Raw genomic sequence first — 15,167 nt, 5'->3', positions numbered from 1 at the left:
GACAATACATGTAATGTATTTAATTTTTCTTCAACCATGTGAATTACCTCAAGTCTCCTCTGAGGCATGATACTTTTTATCATGACACTATAATTTGTCTAGCAAATCTATTACTTACAGTTGAAAATTACTTTATACCTATTTAAATTATTATTGAATATTTAATAACAGCATGCATATAACAAACCATACCTATAGTATTTGGGAGACAGTGGCTAGTGCATTCACGGAGGCTATTTTGCTTGATAGCTAATGTTTCACTTCTGCCAAATAAATAGTTAAATTTAATGATTTCCTGTCACAACAGTCAAGTGTATTTTAATGAAAAATTCAAATAAAGCAACATAAGAAATTTTAAAGCTTCCATAAAATAAATTTACTTCTTATTAGGGTACTTCAGCAGTACCATGTCTGAATTCTTGTGAAGAATTTTACTGAAGAAATAAAAGCAAAGCAATAAAAGCAAGAAACACAGCAAAGCAAGATACAAAAAATCTTTCAGATGGAGAAGTAGACTGTTTGCAACTGGGTTTGCCCTGATTATTTGAAGGCACTGACCGGATGAGTCCCTGACTTTAGATTCCAAACCAGTTCTACACCTGCCATAAAGAAAAGGTAGTGGACTCTATCCTGTGGGGAAAGAGGGCATCTGGGAGATGTGCTGAATGAGCTAGTATCAGAAAGAGCTGTCTGAAAAGAAGAAGAGAAAGAGCTGTCTGAAAGGATTATTCAACTGTCCTAAGGGAAGAATTTATTACTTTTTTTAATGCATCATACAGCATTTTACATACCAGGAAAATGAAAACATTCTAGAATTGTTCTATTCAATTGATGCTCATTGAGTTCTCATGGGCAGTAAAATACAGCAGAGTTAAAACTGGCAAATTATTAGTCAGCGTCACTGAAATATCTACTTAGTATTAAGATACTCTTTTTTTTAAATACCAATTAAAACTTAGCATTAACTTATTTCACAATTCATTTATTTCACATATACATATTCACCTATGCCTCCAAGATCTTCCTCTTCTCTTTAAGTGAATAAAATCGATTTCCAGGCTTTGCAGCACCAGGACATGCTATTGGCTATGGGAAGGCAAAAGTATGAGATAGAATGCAAAAAAAAAAAAAAATGTGCAAATGAGAATGCTCATTTCAGATAAGACAACTGCATGAAGAAAAAGAAACCAAACACAAAACACCATTTAAGGTGTAAGGATGATACTCAAGATGATGATTCTTCTTCTTCTTCTTCTTATTATTATTCTTGGTCTGGGGATTGAACCCAGCGATACTCTACCACCAAGCCACATCCCCAGTCCTATTTTGCATTTTATTTAGAGACAGGGTCTCACTGAGTTGCTTAGCACCTTGCTAAGTTGCTGAGGCTGGCTTTGAACTCACGATCCTCTTGCTGCAATCTCCTGAGCTGCTGGGATTACAGGCATGTACCACCGATACATGGCTGTGATACTCAAGATTCTATCAACAAATGTAAGTGGCAGCTTTGATCTGTATGTACCTACCAGTACCTAGGGAGAATGAATTGCAAGTTCAGAGTCTGTTTGCTCACCCCCATCACCATGTGTATTGTCATTATAATTACTACACATTTATCTGAGCAATACTCTGTGCTGCTTAGGGACTTGCTTTTTCTTTTCTCCTTTTTGTCCTATTATATAATTCATCAGCACTCTGGCCACAGAATGAATTTAAAGATATAAAAATTCAAAGGATGAAGCTCCTTTTTTAATAAAAATGTCTATTTTTTTTTTTAGTTGTAGTTGGACACAATAACTTTATTTATTTATTTTTATGTGATGCTGAGGATTGAACCCAGGGCCTCACACATGCCAGGCAAGTGCGCTAACCACTGAGAAACAGCCCCAGCCCCTGAAGCTCCTTTTTAGAAAACTCCCTAAATAGAGTTAGGGAAGGAGATGAGATCAGAGGTAAAAAGCATATGGGGAAAGAAGTTTGACCAGTGAACACTTCAAGTGTCCTCTGTGATTGGCACAGGGAGTAAGAAGTTGACCCTGGAAGCACATTGTATTTTTCATTTGTAAACTTGCTTCAGTAAGAGGCCATATACAGAGTACTCCTACACAAATGTGCACCAGTTAATTCTTATTCTTGAATATCTGTCAACAGGAACATTTTATAAACAAAGCGCCATCTCTCCCAAAACTTACCCTGTTGGAGTTGGCTCTGACTGTACAGGCACAGGCTGGTTGATACTAGAGTAATTTTTACCCACTGGCCAATCATGAAATGCCACCCAGGTTCTATGCAGAGAAAAGCTGACTGGGATTAGCCAAGGACAAATCAGTGTCTTTCCTCAAGCTACTATATCTCAGTTTTGGTCATGTTCTTAGAATCTCCACATTATTTATCAGGAAAAATTCTCAACTACCAAAATCCAACCCTAGTCCCCAAGAAGAAAGAAAATTACAGCTATAAGTAGAAATGAGTTTTCTTTTTCTCTTTCTTTCTTTTTAACTCACTTATAATATAATTTGAAATCCAGTGGAAAAAACGGTGATAATGTTTGTATGCCTGGCCTCTCAGGCAACACTTGCTTCTGGAAACAAAGGTTTAGTCCTCAATCCCAGTCTCCTCAGGATGAGACTGGGTTATCTCATAAAACCACCTGCAACTATATACAAAAACAGATGCAGGAGATAAATATTGTGCTTTGAAAAAAGCAGCTATAAGGAGGACAGAGGAAAGGAGAGGAGAAAGAAGTGGCCCTGCTCCAGTATGCAGATGGTGGTGATAAAAGATATAAGAAGAACATAAATCTCAGCCCACAGCCGACCCCCACAATAACAAGAGTGATAGCGTCAACCAGAGGGGCCAGGATACAGCACCAGCATTCTCTTTCTGTATCTTAAGTGGCGTTAGCATGGGAACACTGACACACACAGTTGGGGAACTTAAATGAGACCTCCTAGTACATGCACCTAAATTTAACAAGCTGTGTGATTACTTAGGCCAGATGGGAGTAGGGAAGGGCAGAAGTCGTTGTAAATGAAATAAACTTAAGTATATAACTCCAAATTTTCTCTCTTATCTTCACTCTGTGGCATCTCAAAACAAGACTTTAAGATCTTGCCCTCAAGAAATACTGCCATTTCCTCTCCCTTAGCTGGGAACATGCCCTTCAATTCCACTTCCCACCTGAATATTTGTATCATCTTGTTCATAAGCAATCCTATTCTCAGGGTGTTTCTTACTGCTGTTTTTCCTGAGGCTGAGACTAAAGGACATCCTCAACCATGTTCTTGGTCCTACTAATAAAAAATACAAGAGGAGGGCTGGGCACTTACAGAAACAAATCAGAACAAAGGGTCATGAAAGGGTGCAATGAAACACACATACACACAGAAGGAATGACACTGAACAGGCCATGTTCAAATTATTGCTACTGTGAAGGATTTTATTCTTTGCCATTAAACATATTCACTGAGTATAAAAGGGTAGTGATTAGTTGTTTTTTTTTTCTCCCACAAGTATCAACAAAATAAATTCTCTAGGGCAAAACTGGTTTTCCATTTTTCCCTAATAAAAGTAATCAATTACATGCTTCAGGAACACCGATTATCTACAACTCACATTTTCCTATAATAAAAATATTCAATGTTTTCTATAGGAAAACTATAGAAATTCAAATAAGCAAAAAGGAAAAAATACTTAAAAAGCAAGTAAACTCACAACACAGAAATAACAGTGTTAACACCCTGGCTAACACTGGATATCTTTTTAGCCCTCTATTTGTACATATACATACAATATTTTAAACCTTTTTTTAAAAAGATGGGATTATACTATATATGCTACGTGATGATCTCTTTTTTAAAAAAAATAAACCATGGTCACTTTTCTATTAATATTCATTAGATTTTGATGATATATGAATTAGTGTTTATCTTTTTAAAAACCATGTCAAACATACCTGGAATTTTTCACCTTTGTGCATCTGAGTTGATCTAAATTCAGGAGAATCTATAAAGGCACAGGGGTAAATGTTATGCAGAAAATGTCCTCGATAGGAGACCTTCATTCTGATAACAGAAATCAATGTTAATATACATATATTTCACAAAATAACATGACAATCCTTCAAATTACCATATACGTTTATAGGATTATATTTTGTGCAAAAGTTTTAAAGATTACACAAATGATAGACATGATTAAAAGCTCTTCCTGAGGCACATCATCATTTAAAAAATAATGGAAGGAAAAAAACCCTAGCTTTCACTATTAAACAGGTTATCATTGCGCTTATGGCTGGAGTGACTATTTAATTTGTTACTCAAACTGGGAGACTTTTAAGAGGAAAAGGGATGCTATTAATAATTACACCCGTATGACACAAACTGACTTTTTCCCCAGAAGACTGACATCCCTGGAAGATATATTTTTGTGATATTCAAAAATAAGCAAATCACCTCTATAGCACATATAAGCTTTTTAAATGTTAGAGCCAAATTTAAACCTATTTTGATTTTGACTCATTAACTTAACAAAATTTGAAAATAGTTAAAAATGTTTGCAATTGAAAACTTTGACATCTACAAGATTCAGAGTAGTAAAGTCTACTTAGCCTTAACATGGTGCTCCACTGAGTGCCAGAATTGACTTGTAAAACAAAATTGCATCAACACCATACTCTGAGACTGCTTCCTGCATTAGTTGGCAATATGTCCTTCTACTCCTTTCCTTGCCAAGGGTCATGGAAAGATTTCAAGGCAAGTTAAGAATTCCTGCTTCCATTTAGCACTTACTTTCCCTTCAGGAGAATACTCAGACGGTCATCAACTGAGGTTTTATCCTCTGCAGCATAAGTCTGCCCCTTTTTCAAGGTTTGGATCATGCAAAACTGTCCAGTCAATCTTCTGAACAAATCTGGAGGCACATGGAGTGGTTCAAATAATCGCCGGTAGATGCCAGTGAGTTCCCTTTCAATCTTGACCTGAAATGGAGCAATGACCAGATGCTGCACTAAAGCAACAACCTCCAAACACTCACTTCTGTGGTCTAAATGTGGTTGGAAAATAAACAAATCTGCAGTAAACACCATCACTCTTCTGCATGTAGGTCAATGGAGTTTTAGAGAGTAAGTAGTGATGCGAGTTTATACTTTATGTGCTAAAACAGCACTTTTGCAGTAAACACAACTCTGAGAGCACAAGGGGAAGACTGACAGTACTGATCACACCTCTTTTTATGGACCCTGATGCAGCTGTTAAGGTTCTGAATATTATCAGGACATGCACCTTCCCAACCCCAGAACGTTCTACGAATAACACAAAACCTTTGTCTCACTAAAAGAAATTACATTAACTTTTAAATATTATAGCAAGAAAATACATTATATAAAAATAAGAATCAATGTGAAAACAAATTGACAAAAATAATAGTCAGATACTCTAAGCACTTAATCACCTTGTAACGATTACTTAATGTACCAATATAGGAAAATAAACATCTATAACTGCAATCACTGCTTCACATTTATGTCTTCTCCAGCAAACTGAAGGGCAAAAAGGGGTTTCAGTTTCAGTGCAGGGATCTCATCCTAAACTAAAATGAACTCTGCAGAATGGAGAAAGTCCACTGGTGAATAAGGCTGGCTACTGGAGGAAGAGAAAAGCAAAACAGCTTAATCGCCTTTTTTCAGATTCTCCCAGGCCCAGGTCCTGCCCCATCTCTGGGCCCAGCAATGTCTCTGGAAGCCACACTAATTGGGTGGATGGAAAGCTGCACTGCTCTGTGAATGAACTCTGTCCCAGTTAAAGCTCTGGCAGATGCACTTGGAAGCTTACAGACCAGTTCACAAGAGCTGCTCCAACCTGTCATTGCTCCAACATTTTCAGTGATCTTACTTGTCCTCTGTTTCATTTTGATGAAGAACCAGAATTTATATTTTTCAGAATATAGGCTGATAGCCCAAAGAAGAAACAAAAGCACAGATGTGAAGTACTTTACCTTTTTGGTGCTTCAATCACATCAGCAACTCCTGAACCTTGTATTTTGGGGTTCCAATAAGTTCCGGTATTCAGGAACTGTTATCCTCATTGTTACAATCACTTACCTCCCCCAACTCCAGAGCTCTAGTAATGAGCATCTAAGTCAATTTGCACATGTCTTTCTTCTAGCATGCACATTCTCCAATATGGCACAGTCAGATCTGAAGTCTAGAGGCACATACTCATATTCTGCTTATCCTACAAGTCTCAGCTCATAACCAGATTTCTTTACGAAGCCTTCTTAATTCTGCTCCTCTTTGAAAGCATCCACTCCTCAAGGTTTTTCCTAGCACCTACTGTGTGCCAATCATGCTTGACAGAAACAAGCTACAACAGTTAAGTGTGTTAGATTATATTATTGTTCCCAACCCCTGTAAAAGGATTATACTTGCCCTTACTGCATCCACCCATTGTCAAGCATGGCCATGTCATTTGCTTTGGCTAATGAAATATGAGCAGAAGTGACATGTGTCTCTTCTGAGCAAACATTCTAGGAAACAATGGGTATTTTCTTTTTTTATTTTCTTGAACTTTTCCCTCTGCCATGAGAATGCATGGCCCAAACAGAACCTGCTTCTTCAGAGACCCTGAAATGAATATGATAATGAGACAGAATCACAGCTGCACACCGCTGTGAGTCAACACATTAGATGAATGAGGAAAAAAGCCCATGGCTATTATATATCACTGAGATTTTCAGGTTACTTATTAGCCAGCATGACCTAGAGAAAACTGAGTAATGCAGTAAAGTAACAAACTGAGTTACTATGTTTGAGGAGGTTACAAACTGGAATGCCTACTGTATACATCTAATGTATCATTCAAATTGTGGCTTCCTGTAAATCACTGTGTTTCCTAGCAGCTCTCTAGGAGCAGGTCTGAACTTGGACATGATTAGAGCAAGGGCTACATCCTTCACTGAATGTTTGTGCATAGGACCGTTAGGAATCATCCTCAAGTAGTTTCTAGGAGCCCTGCTGTTTTCCTAGTCTATTTTTGTTTGGGTATGACCAAGAAAACACAAGATAAATCAGAACTGAAAATAAACAGCTAAATAGGGGTGTTTTGGCAACTATTCACCCAAAATGAACAATTTGGGCATATGAAAAAAATACATAACCACTACACTAAGAAAATAGTATAAACTCATGGGGCTGGGGTTGTGGCTCAGGGGTCCAACGTTCGCCTTGCACGTGCGAGGTCCTGGGTTCGATCCTCAGCACCACATAAAAATAAATAAATAAAATAAAGGTATTGTGTACAACTAAAAAATAAATACTAAAATTTTTTTTTAAAAAGTATGAACTCAGGAAATCATTAGTAGATTTATGGAAGCTGCCATAAATATTTTAGATCTAATATGAAATTATCACTAATGGCTATTAGTTAGCCATTTTAAAAATAGGCAAAGATATTCCCAAGTGACATTTGAGTACCAATAGATAAAGATATAATCAAGTAATAGATTTTAAAAAAGATAATATTATTCATGTTTTTTCATGTTTTAATGATTTAAAAAGTTTTAAAAACTCATTTGTAGGACAAATTTCACAGTTCTAGAATGTTTTACTTTCAGGCAATATATAAACAGAAAGTCTAATCTTCAGAGAAATGATATTAAAGGGAATAAATGTGTTAGATGTTCACTTTCAAGTCTGAATGAAAGTACTTTTAAAAGCTTTTATCTTTAAAATATTTCCTTTTAGATAATTTTAGTAATTACCGGTCTTTTCTTGTATAAAAGATATGAAAGATGCAAAATGTTGACGCCCAAGAACACAGAGTTCCAGATCATTATATCCAAGGCACATCGGTAGAGAGTGGCCCAGACGATATAAAGGGTGCAACCTGTTGGACAACAAAGTTATCATGTTAGATATCTAGAACGACTTCCGCAAGTGGCTTGACAAATTTACCCTCTCTATGTAAATGAACACATTTTAGAAGTATTTATACTGAATATTGCATTAAGTTTCCTTTGGGTTTTCTATTAAAAAATATTTGTTAAAAGGGGACAAACTTCATAATTCTACAACTTAAAGAAAATCACAGCTGATATTTAATACTGCCTTAAAACTTTCATGTAGTTCTACCTGATGGAAAACTTATGGTACAGATACTTTTTTTTTGAGCAGACAATTTTAAATCCTATTTTTAAAACTTATTATAATGATTTCCCATCTTTAAAACTCTTTGTAAATGTAGTTTTTAATGGCTGTAACTGATTAAAACACAATTTATTTAACAGATATTTTATTGACAGATATTTATTGACAGATATTTTGGGGGGTTATAATTTTTGATAAGTAGCAAAAGCAACTTTATATATAAAACCATATCTTTTATTTGTGACTAGGAATGAACTGCTTAGTTTTGGATAATATTGAAGAACTGTTTTTCAAAACATTTGTACAAATTTATAAACCTACTAGTCGGGAATGTCAGTATAAAGTTGTGATTAATTAGTAGACAACTTCATGCTTGTGATTAATTAGTGGAAGCTGAATCTAGGGAATGAACCTACTAGTTGGGAATATCAGTATCAAGTTGTTAATATTGTAAAATTTGAAAATTCTTAATAGTGAGGAATTAAATATTTTATTTTGTATTTTTGTGATTACTGGGGAACCCAAGTGTTTTACAAAATGTTTTAGTCATCTGAATTTACCTCAGCAATTATCTATTCAATTGCTGGAATCTTCCCATTTTTTTCTTATCAATTCTTGTTTCTTATATAAAATATCCTCAGTTTCTTTCAATTTTATGGTGGGAGAGTGAATATTTTAAATCTAATATGAAACAATCACTAAGAGACAAATATATCAGTATGTGCACACAAAAGCTAAGCGTGGACATTAAAAAGTCATTTATTTGCAACTTTTAACTTCATCAATTTTTAACTTCACTTTTGAGAGCATCTGAATAAAGCCTATCACTTTACTGTCTGTGTCTTCACTTATCTCTTTATAAAGTATTGGACTACATGATCCCTTTGGTCCATTCCATCTCTAAACTCTGATTTTAAGATTCATAATTAGATTTTTAAAAAAAAATTGTGGGTTTTGCTTTTTCTTTTTCAACCTAACATCCTGCTCCTTCTGCTACTATTTCTACCTTGTCTGAATCACACAGCCACAGAAGACACTCAAGCTACTTTCTAGCTACCCTTCCAGCCTCCTCTTGTCATTTCTCATATACTTCAGGGACAAGAGCTACTCCTCATTCACCCTGATATGCTGAAATTCCTTTCCTCTCTTCTGTGCCCCTTAATAGGGACCCTGTACTCTCAAAGAAGTCCTGTTCATCTTAAAAGCCAGCTGTTGTGTGACCCCTTCAGTGGGACCTTGCTCCAACCTCCTACTAATGCTGACATCTTCCCCACACTCCCCCTCATCCAGACACTGGGAAAACACCTGCGTCACAGACTCCGACCCCTCCTACTGTAACTGCCCATCATTTTTCTCCTGGTCCTCAAGACAGTCTTTAGAAGGATGGAGATTGCCTTCCTCAATCTTGATCGGACACATTACAGGTGTCAAAAATACACCTGAATAAATGGATAATCACAGAAATAATTTCATAGAGAATAATTTTTCAAGAATTACTGGCTAAAATAATAGACTCAATTGTTTCAATATTTTGATGTGAATCAACTTAACCTGTTTTATCAAGGTTACTAGGCCAAATCTTCCTACCTATCTACCCATCTATCTATACCATATACATACCTAGAATAATTTTTACTAGAAACTATTGTATGTGGGTAATTGTTTTTATTCCCAATGTTGCTTTACTGGCCATAGCAAATATCTTTTCAAATAATAATGATTGAGATTGTATAGTACCTACTATGTGCCAGGTACTATTCTAAGGCAAATATATGTCTCACAGACACACCTCATTTAACTCTCTAAAACAACCCCAGGAAATAGTTTTATTTTTAACCCTTGACATGTAAGGAAACTGAGGTGACAGAAAAACTAAATTATTTGCCCAAATAACACAGTTAGCAAGCAGTGGAAATAAGGTAAGAATCACACAATCGTGTACACTTTTGCATATGCATAAATTTTCTGATATCTGGAAAATCTAAATATAGGAAAACACAATTGTCTTTCAAATTAAAAAGGGAGATACAGTATGTGAAGGCCTATGTTCTAAGTTACCTGATACAGAACTGATTTGATGATAAAGATTTAGAGTTTGGGGTATGCTATAGACCTGACAAGGAATACTCTGAAGCCCCGGTCAAGCCCATTTATATAAAATCTGATGGCAGCTCACCTATAGTTAACATCCCTCTAAGAAATATCATATGAAGGTGAAGAGTAGTTGGAATAACCAAACCAACTGCAAAACAAATATTTGCCACATGAAAAACTAGATGATGTATCTCTCTCCAGTTTTCACAAGTGGTCTCATTGGAAGGCACAGGTGTGAGACTTTCTAACCCAGGTGTAAAACCTATTGCAGTTGATTCTGCCAGAGGGCTGGACTCTGTAAAATTCATGTTGAAAATTCCTGTAAAAACAAATAAACAAAAGAAAAATCATATAAATAGCAACTATATCACATCACCCCTGTGAGAGGGGCTATGCCAAAATTATTTCTGTGAATTGAATGTTGGTAAACAGTCTGTTTCAGTGCTTAAGAATTAGATAGGCTCAAATATTAAATACACCTCTTTGCTTATCTGTTAAATGATGTTAATAATACCTCATTTGTTTTATGCTCAAATTAAATGAAATATATAAAATACTACACATAGTGCGCAACTGTTCTCCATGTATTTCGATGTGTATGTGCATATTTTATGTATTTGTATGTATATATATATATGTACTTGATGGGGAGGAGTGAAGGGAATTAACAAGTCTATAAGAAAATCACCAATGTTCATAAACCACAGCAGTTCCAACTTTATTCAGTACAGTGTTTCATCATATTCACAATGATGATACTAAATCTAAACACAGGAAAAATAACTGGAAAACTGATTTTTTGAATACTTTCAAAGATAATTGATACCCCCAAATTTGCTATTTGGAATCTTAGGCTATTTAGAAGGCTTGGGATATTTGAATTCTCTATTTTTATAACATCATTAAATCATTATATAACATTATATTCATACTAAGTAATTATATATGCATATAATATTATCAGATACATTATTTATATATATGTAAAGATATAATACATAAAGAAGTAATAATTCTAGTTGATGGCATCTCACAAATTAAAAAATTGTAAACTTACAATTTATTTATATGCAGGAGGGTCATGGATACATATTTGACTAATATTAAGATTCATTTAAATACATTTCAAGGAACATATATTTTATGCCTGCTTATATAAAACTTAACACAAAATAGCACTCTTTCCTGACTATATTACCTATCTTTGATGTCTGGTCCTTAAACTTTATTATTAATTATACAAATTTGGTCCTTGACCAAAACTATATAGGTTTATGGAACACATGAATTAATCTGTTTAGGAAAAGAATGACAAGTGGGCACCCAGAATACCTTTAATTCTAATTTAGAAATATATACTTTTTTTTTCAAAATAATGCCACACAATTAACATTACTTTTCCATTCATTGTTTTTTTTAACATATTAAAGATTTTAGGTGGTAAAATAATTGAAATAGGTTGGGCATTTTGAAAGGATATTAACAGACAAACATGAATGAATTTGACATTTCTTAAGATGACAAAACACACACATACATGAAATATACAAATTTATGAACTGTCAATGAAATGATAGTCAAATTAAAGATCTCTTCGTGTAATTATGAAATAGCTCACAAATAGAAATAATTGTCTTAAATGTTGATTTGCTACAAAAGGAAAAAAACAAAAATTCAACTACTTTTGAAATGTCTAAATGAAGAAAAAGACTATTGGGATGGAGAGGAATCATTATTTTAATTACTCTATACCAAGTTTGCTTTTGAGAGCTAAATCAAAATTCATCTCATAATTTCTGCAGGAGAGTGGATGATATTAAGTGTCCCCTTACTACTCATAAGCTAAAGTCAGGTCCCCTAGCATTACATAAATGAATAACAAGTACCATTTCTATGGTACTCGAGAACGTATCTGCATCTCCATTGTCCCATTTGTTCCAACTATTCTATGTCTTCTATGAAGAAGGGGTAATGCTTATTCATCCATGACAAGGCCTAGCCTCTATAAAGAATGCCACTGAGACAGAGATGAAAGCCACATGGAAGGGATATAAACATGACACATACTTTTAGAAATCACTTTTCACTGGTGAAGACAAGAGAGTGCCTAGCTTTCCTAGGCTGACAGTCAGCTTCTGCACAAGCCACCAGGAAGCCACATAAGCCAGGCAAAGTTACTGCTGTTCCTCAGTCTGTTTCTGCCTTAGAATAGAGGCAGCTGGACTAGATGGTCTTTGAAATTCCTTCAAGTTTTAAAGGTCTATGGTTTATGTAACGACTTAATCACATTCCCCCTTGCAGCCACTGCATTATACTAATATTGCCTACTAAGTCCACTGTGATTCAATTTTAGGCATTTGAAAGTTCTTAAAGTGGCATTAAAAGTCCCAATTTCTGGCCCGGGAAAACTACAATCCAGGACACAGGAACCAAAAAATATCAATGGCAAATTTAAAAATTTAGGATTATCCTAAAACATATTTTGGTGCACCACACCTTATTAAAGATATGGAGATACAGCTAGATATACAGATATAATATATATCCATTGTGAAATGCCACTTACCACTTGTCATTAAATATTGATGGGATCTTATGGGTTTCAGCTTATTTTGATTAATACTGAGTGGACTTAAATGTCTTATGTTGAACTGCCCCTAAACAGAGAATGAATGGGTGTAATGAGGAAGGTTAGACCGGTAAATTGGTAAACTTTCATATTAATTTTGACTAAATCAAGAAGAGTTATCTTTTTCTCATCAGATCCTCAAAGTCTAATTCCTTAAATTACCTGTTCTAGTAAAATCCTATATAACTTGTTTTTCAAGTAGGTATTGGCAAGGCTAAATAGCTAAATGGTGAAGCTAATGTTAAACCTTAACCAAACTACAAAAATTAAGATAAACAGCATAGAGTAAAACCTTGCTAATAGATTTAATTAATTTTGTTATTCTAACTGAATCTTCAAACATCTCCGGAATGGCAAATGGCATTATGGCTGAGAGTCTTTACGCAGTTATTCATGCTCCAAAGCCGGCAGTTTCTGAGACTTGTCTGGCCAAGAACCCAATTCCCAAAGGCTCGGGAACTAAGCGGAGTAAGTGGCGAGGACCGAGTCATTTGCTCCCCTGAGGCCCCGCTCACCTTGCTCTTTAAAGAACGGTCGGGGTCAATTGATCTCTGGGACTAAACGATCCTGTGCCGCGAGAAGTGCGGTGCTAGCACAGTGCCCCACCTCGCACTTCTCCCGCGGCCCCGGGATGGGCGACACCCTGCACCTGGCTGCACGCAGTCTCCGCGGTCGGGGCAGCCGTGGAGTGCTCAGGGACCGGGAGCCCCGGGATCCCCATGGAGAGAGACTCCGAGCTCGCCAAGGGATTTGCCCGCTGCAGAGAGCGGGAGCCGGCACCCGGTGGGTCAAGCGTCTGGGGACGCGGGCACTGTCTGACCCGAGCTTTGGCAGCTGACATCGAAGGGTCGGTGGTCGCGATGCCCAGATCAGAGCAGATGGGTGGCCTCCAAGGAGAGGGAGCGTCGCGAGGGCGCGGACAGCGATCAGGGCAGAGGGCGGCGCTCTTGTTGGCCGGGGCGCGAAACACTGGCAGCTGCCCCGGAGGCCAACAAAGTTGCTCCCAGCGGAGCTGGGTACAACTTTCGCTTCCCGATTTAGCTCGCGGAGCTCGGGGCTGCAAAAGAGCGGCGCCCAGGGAGAGCCGGCGGCAGCTGTGCCTCCCTCCCGCTCCTTACCTGGTTTGTCCCCGGCACGGAGCCCGGGCGTCGCTGGCCAAAGTTTGGCGATGGAAAGGCAGGGCAGCGGAACAGCGACGCAGCGCTCGACGGGCGCCCAAAGCACGAGCCTCGGCCGGCAGGCGGTTTCGGAGACAGGGTCGCCCCGGGCAGGTCCCAGCTCCCGCCGCGGCTTTGACTAAAATAGGCATCGCGGCGGCGGCGGCGGCGGCGGCAGCCGGGGCTGGGGCCGCACCGCGCACGCGCCGGCCGCCGGCTCTCCCCAGGCAGGCGGAGCACAGCGCCGGACCCGGACTCCCAGCGCGGCTGTGCCAGCTCCAGCACCAGCTCCGCGGCCTTTCTGCACACACGTGTTATCAGTTTGAAACGCCCGCTTGTTTCTTCCTCACTTCCTTTCTACTTCTGAATTCTGCCCTTGTTTGGGCATGAATGGGGGCGGACGGCCTTTTGGGGCTAGGGGTCTTGGTCTCCCATCCCCATGAGGATAATTCGAGAACTAGGGACAAGATAGGAAAACTCGTTCTTCATTTCCCCCCAAAGTTGAACGACCCACTCACATAACTCTTTTCTAGGACACTCGCCCACAAGCAGGGAATGGTCCCCAGAGCGCGCAACTGAGCTTCGGAGTCTGGCGGTGGAGGCTGGACATTGATTTCACAAAGACGCAGGACACCGCCTTCCAGCGAGTGCCCCGCCCTGCTGCTGTGGCTCTAGAAGCCACACAACACAGACTTTTGACACATGCCACCTTATTTATTATTATTATTATTATTTTCTTTTTCCAAGAAGGGTACTTATCCGAAATTGGCCTTCCCGAGGTGCTGCAGGGCCCTTGGTTGTGGGCAAAGTCCCACCTTGCATTTTTGCCACATAGAGTTGGGACAGAAAAGTAAGATATGAAATTATGCTCCAATCAATCTTGACTGTTTACTGGACAACAATATTAGGTAAGAAATGCAGGAAAAATTACAGAAATTAAGAGTTGACATTGGTTGGGAAGAGTTGTAGGACAAATGAGAACTGTGAGACAGGGATCCAGTTTCCACCAGAAGTGTCCCATTATATTATAGAATTTTCCCCAGTTATTGGAATATGAGGTCATTCATGCGTGCCAAATATAATTGATCCAAGTATAAAAAAGACCACTACGTGTACATTGTAAAGAGAGTTCTGGGGCTGGGAA

The 15,167-nt window shown here is 37.8% G+C and overlaps 1 protein-coding gene across 2 annotated transcripts in view; it reads right to left on the bottom strand.

The window, feature by feature from the left end:
- Nucleotides 1-14,597, bottom strand: part of Popdc1 (popeye domain cAMP effector 1) — a 32,459-nt gene extending 17,862 nt beyond the window's left edge. The window contains exons 1-5 of one of the 2 annotated variants that reach the window (XM_076858386.2): nucleotides 14,542-14,597; nucleotides 10,320-10,556; nucleotides 7,759-7,883; nucleotides 4,791-4,978; nucleotides 3,956-4,064 (exon numbers count right to left, since the gene is read on the bottom strand). In XM_076858386.2, the coding sequence (XP_076714501.1) occupies nucleotides 3,956-4,064; nucleotides 4,791-4,978; nucleotides 7,759-7,883; nucleotides 10,320-10,545 (648 nt within the window). In that variant the 5' untranslated portion in view covers nucleotides 10,546-10,556; nucleotides 14,542-14,597. Of the gene's footprint in view, nucleotides 1-3,955; nucleotides 4,065-4,790; nucleotides 4,979-7,758; nucleotides 7,884-10,319; nucleotides 10,557-13,984; nucleotides 14,197-14,541 lie in introns of those variants that run through there. The other variant, XM_076858385.2, reaches the window with a different exon arrangement.
- Nucleotides 14,598-15,167: the final 570 nt, after the last annotated feature.

Source organism: Callospermophilus lateralis, chromosome 6, assembly GCF_048772815.1.
Source record: "Callospermophilus lateralis isolate mCalLat2 chromosome 6, mCalLat2.hap1, whole genome shotgun sequence".
Classification (NCBI taxonomy): domain Eukaryota; kingdom Metazoa; phylum Chordata; class Mammalia; order Rodentia; family Sciuridae; genus Callospermophilus; species Callospermophilus lateralis.
The sequence above is the reverse complement of the archived record's forward strand: the minus strand, read 5'-3'. Positions and strand labels throughout refer to the sequence as shown.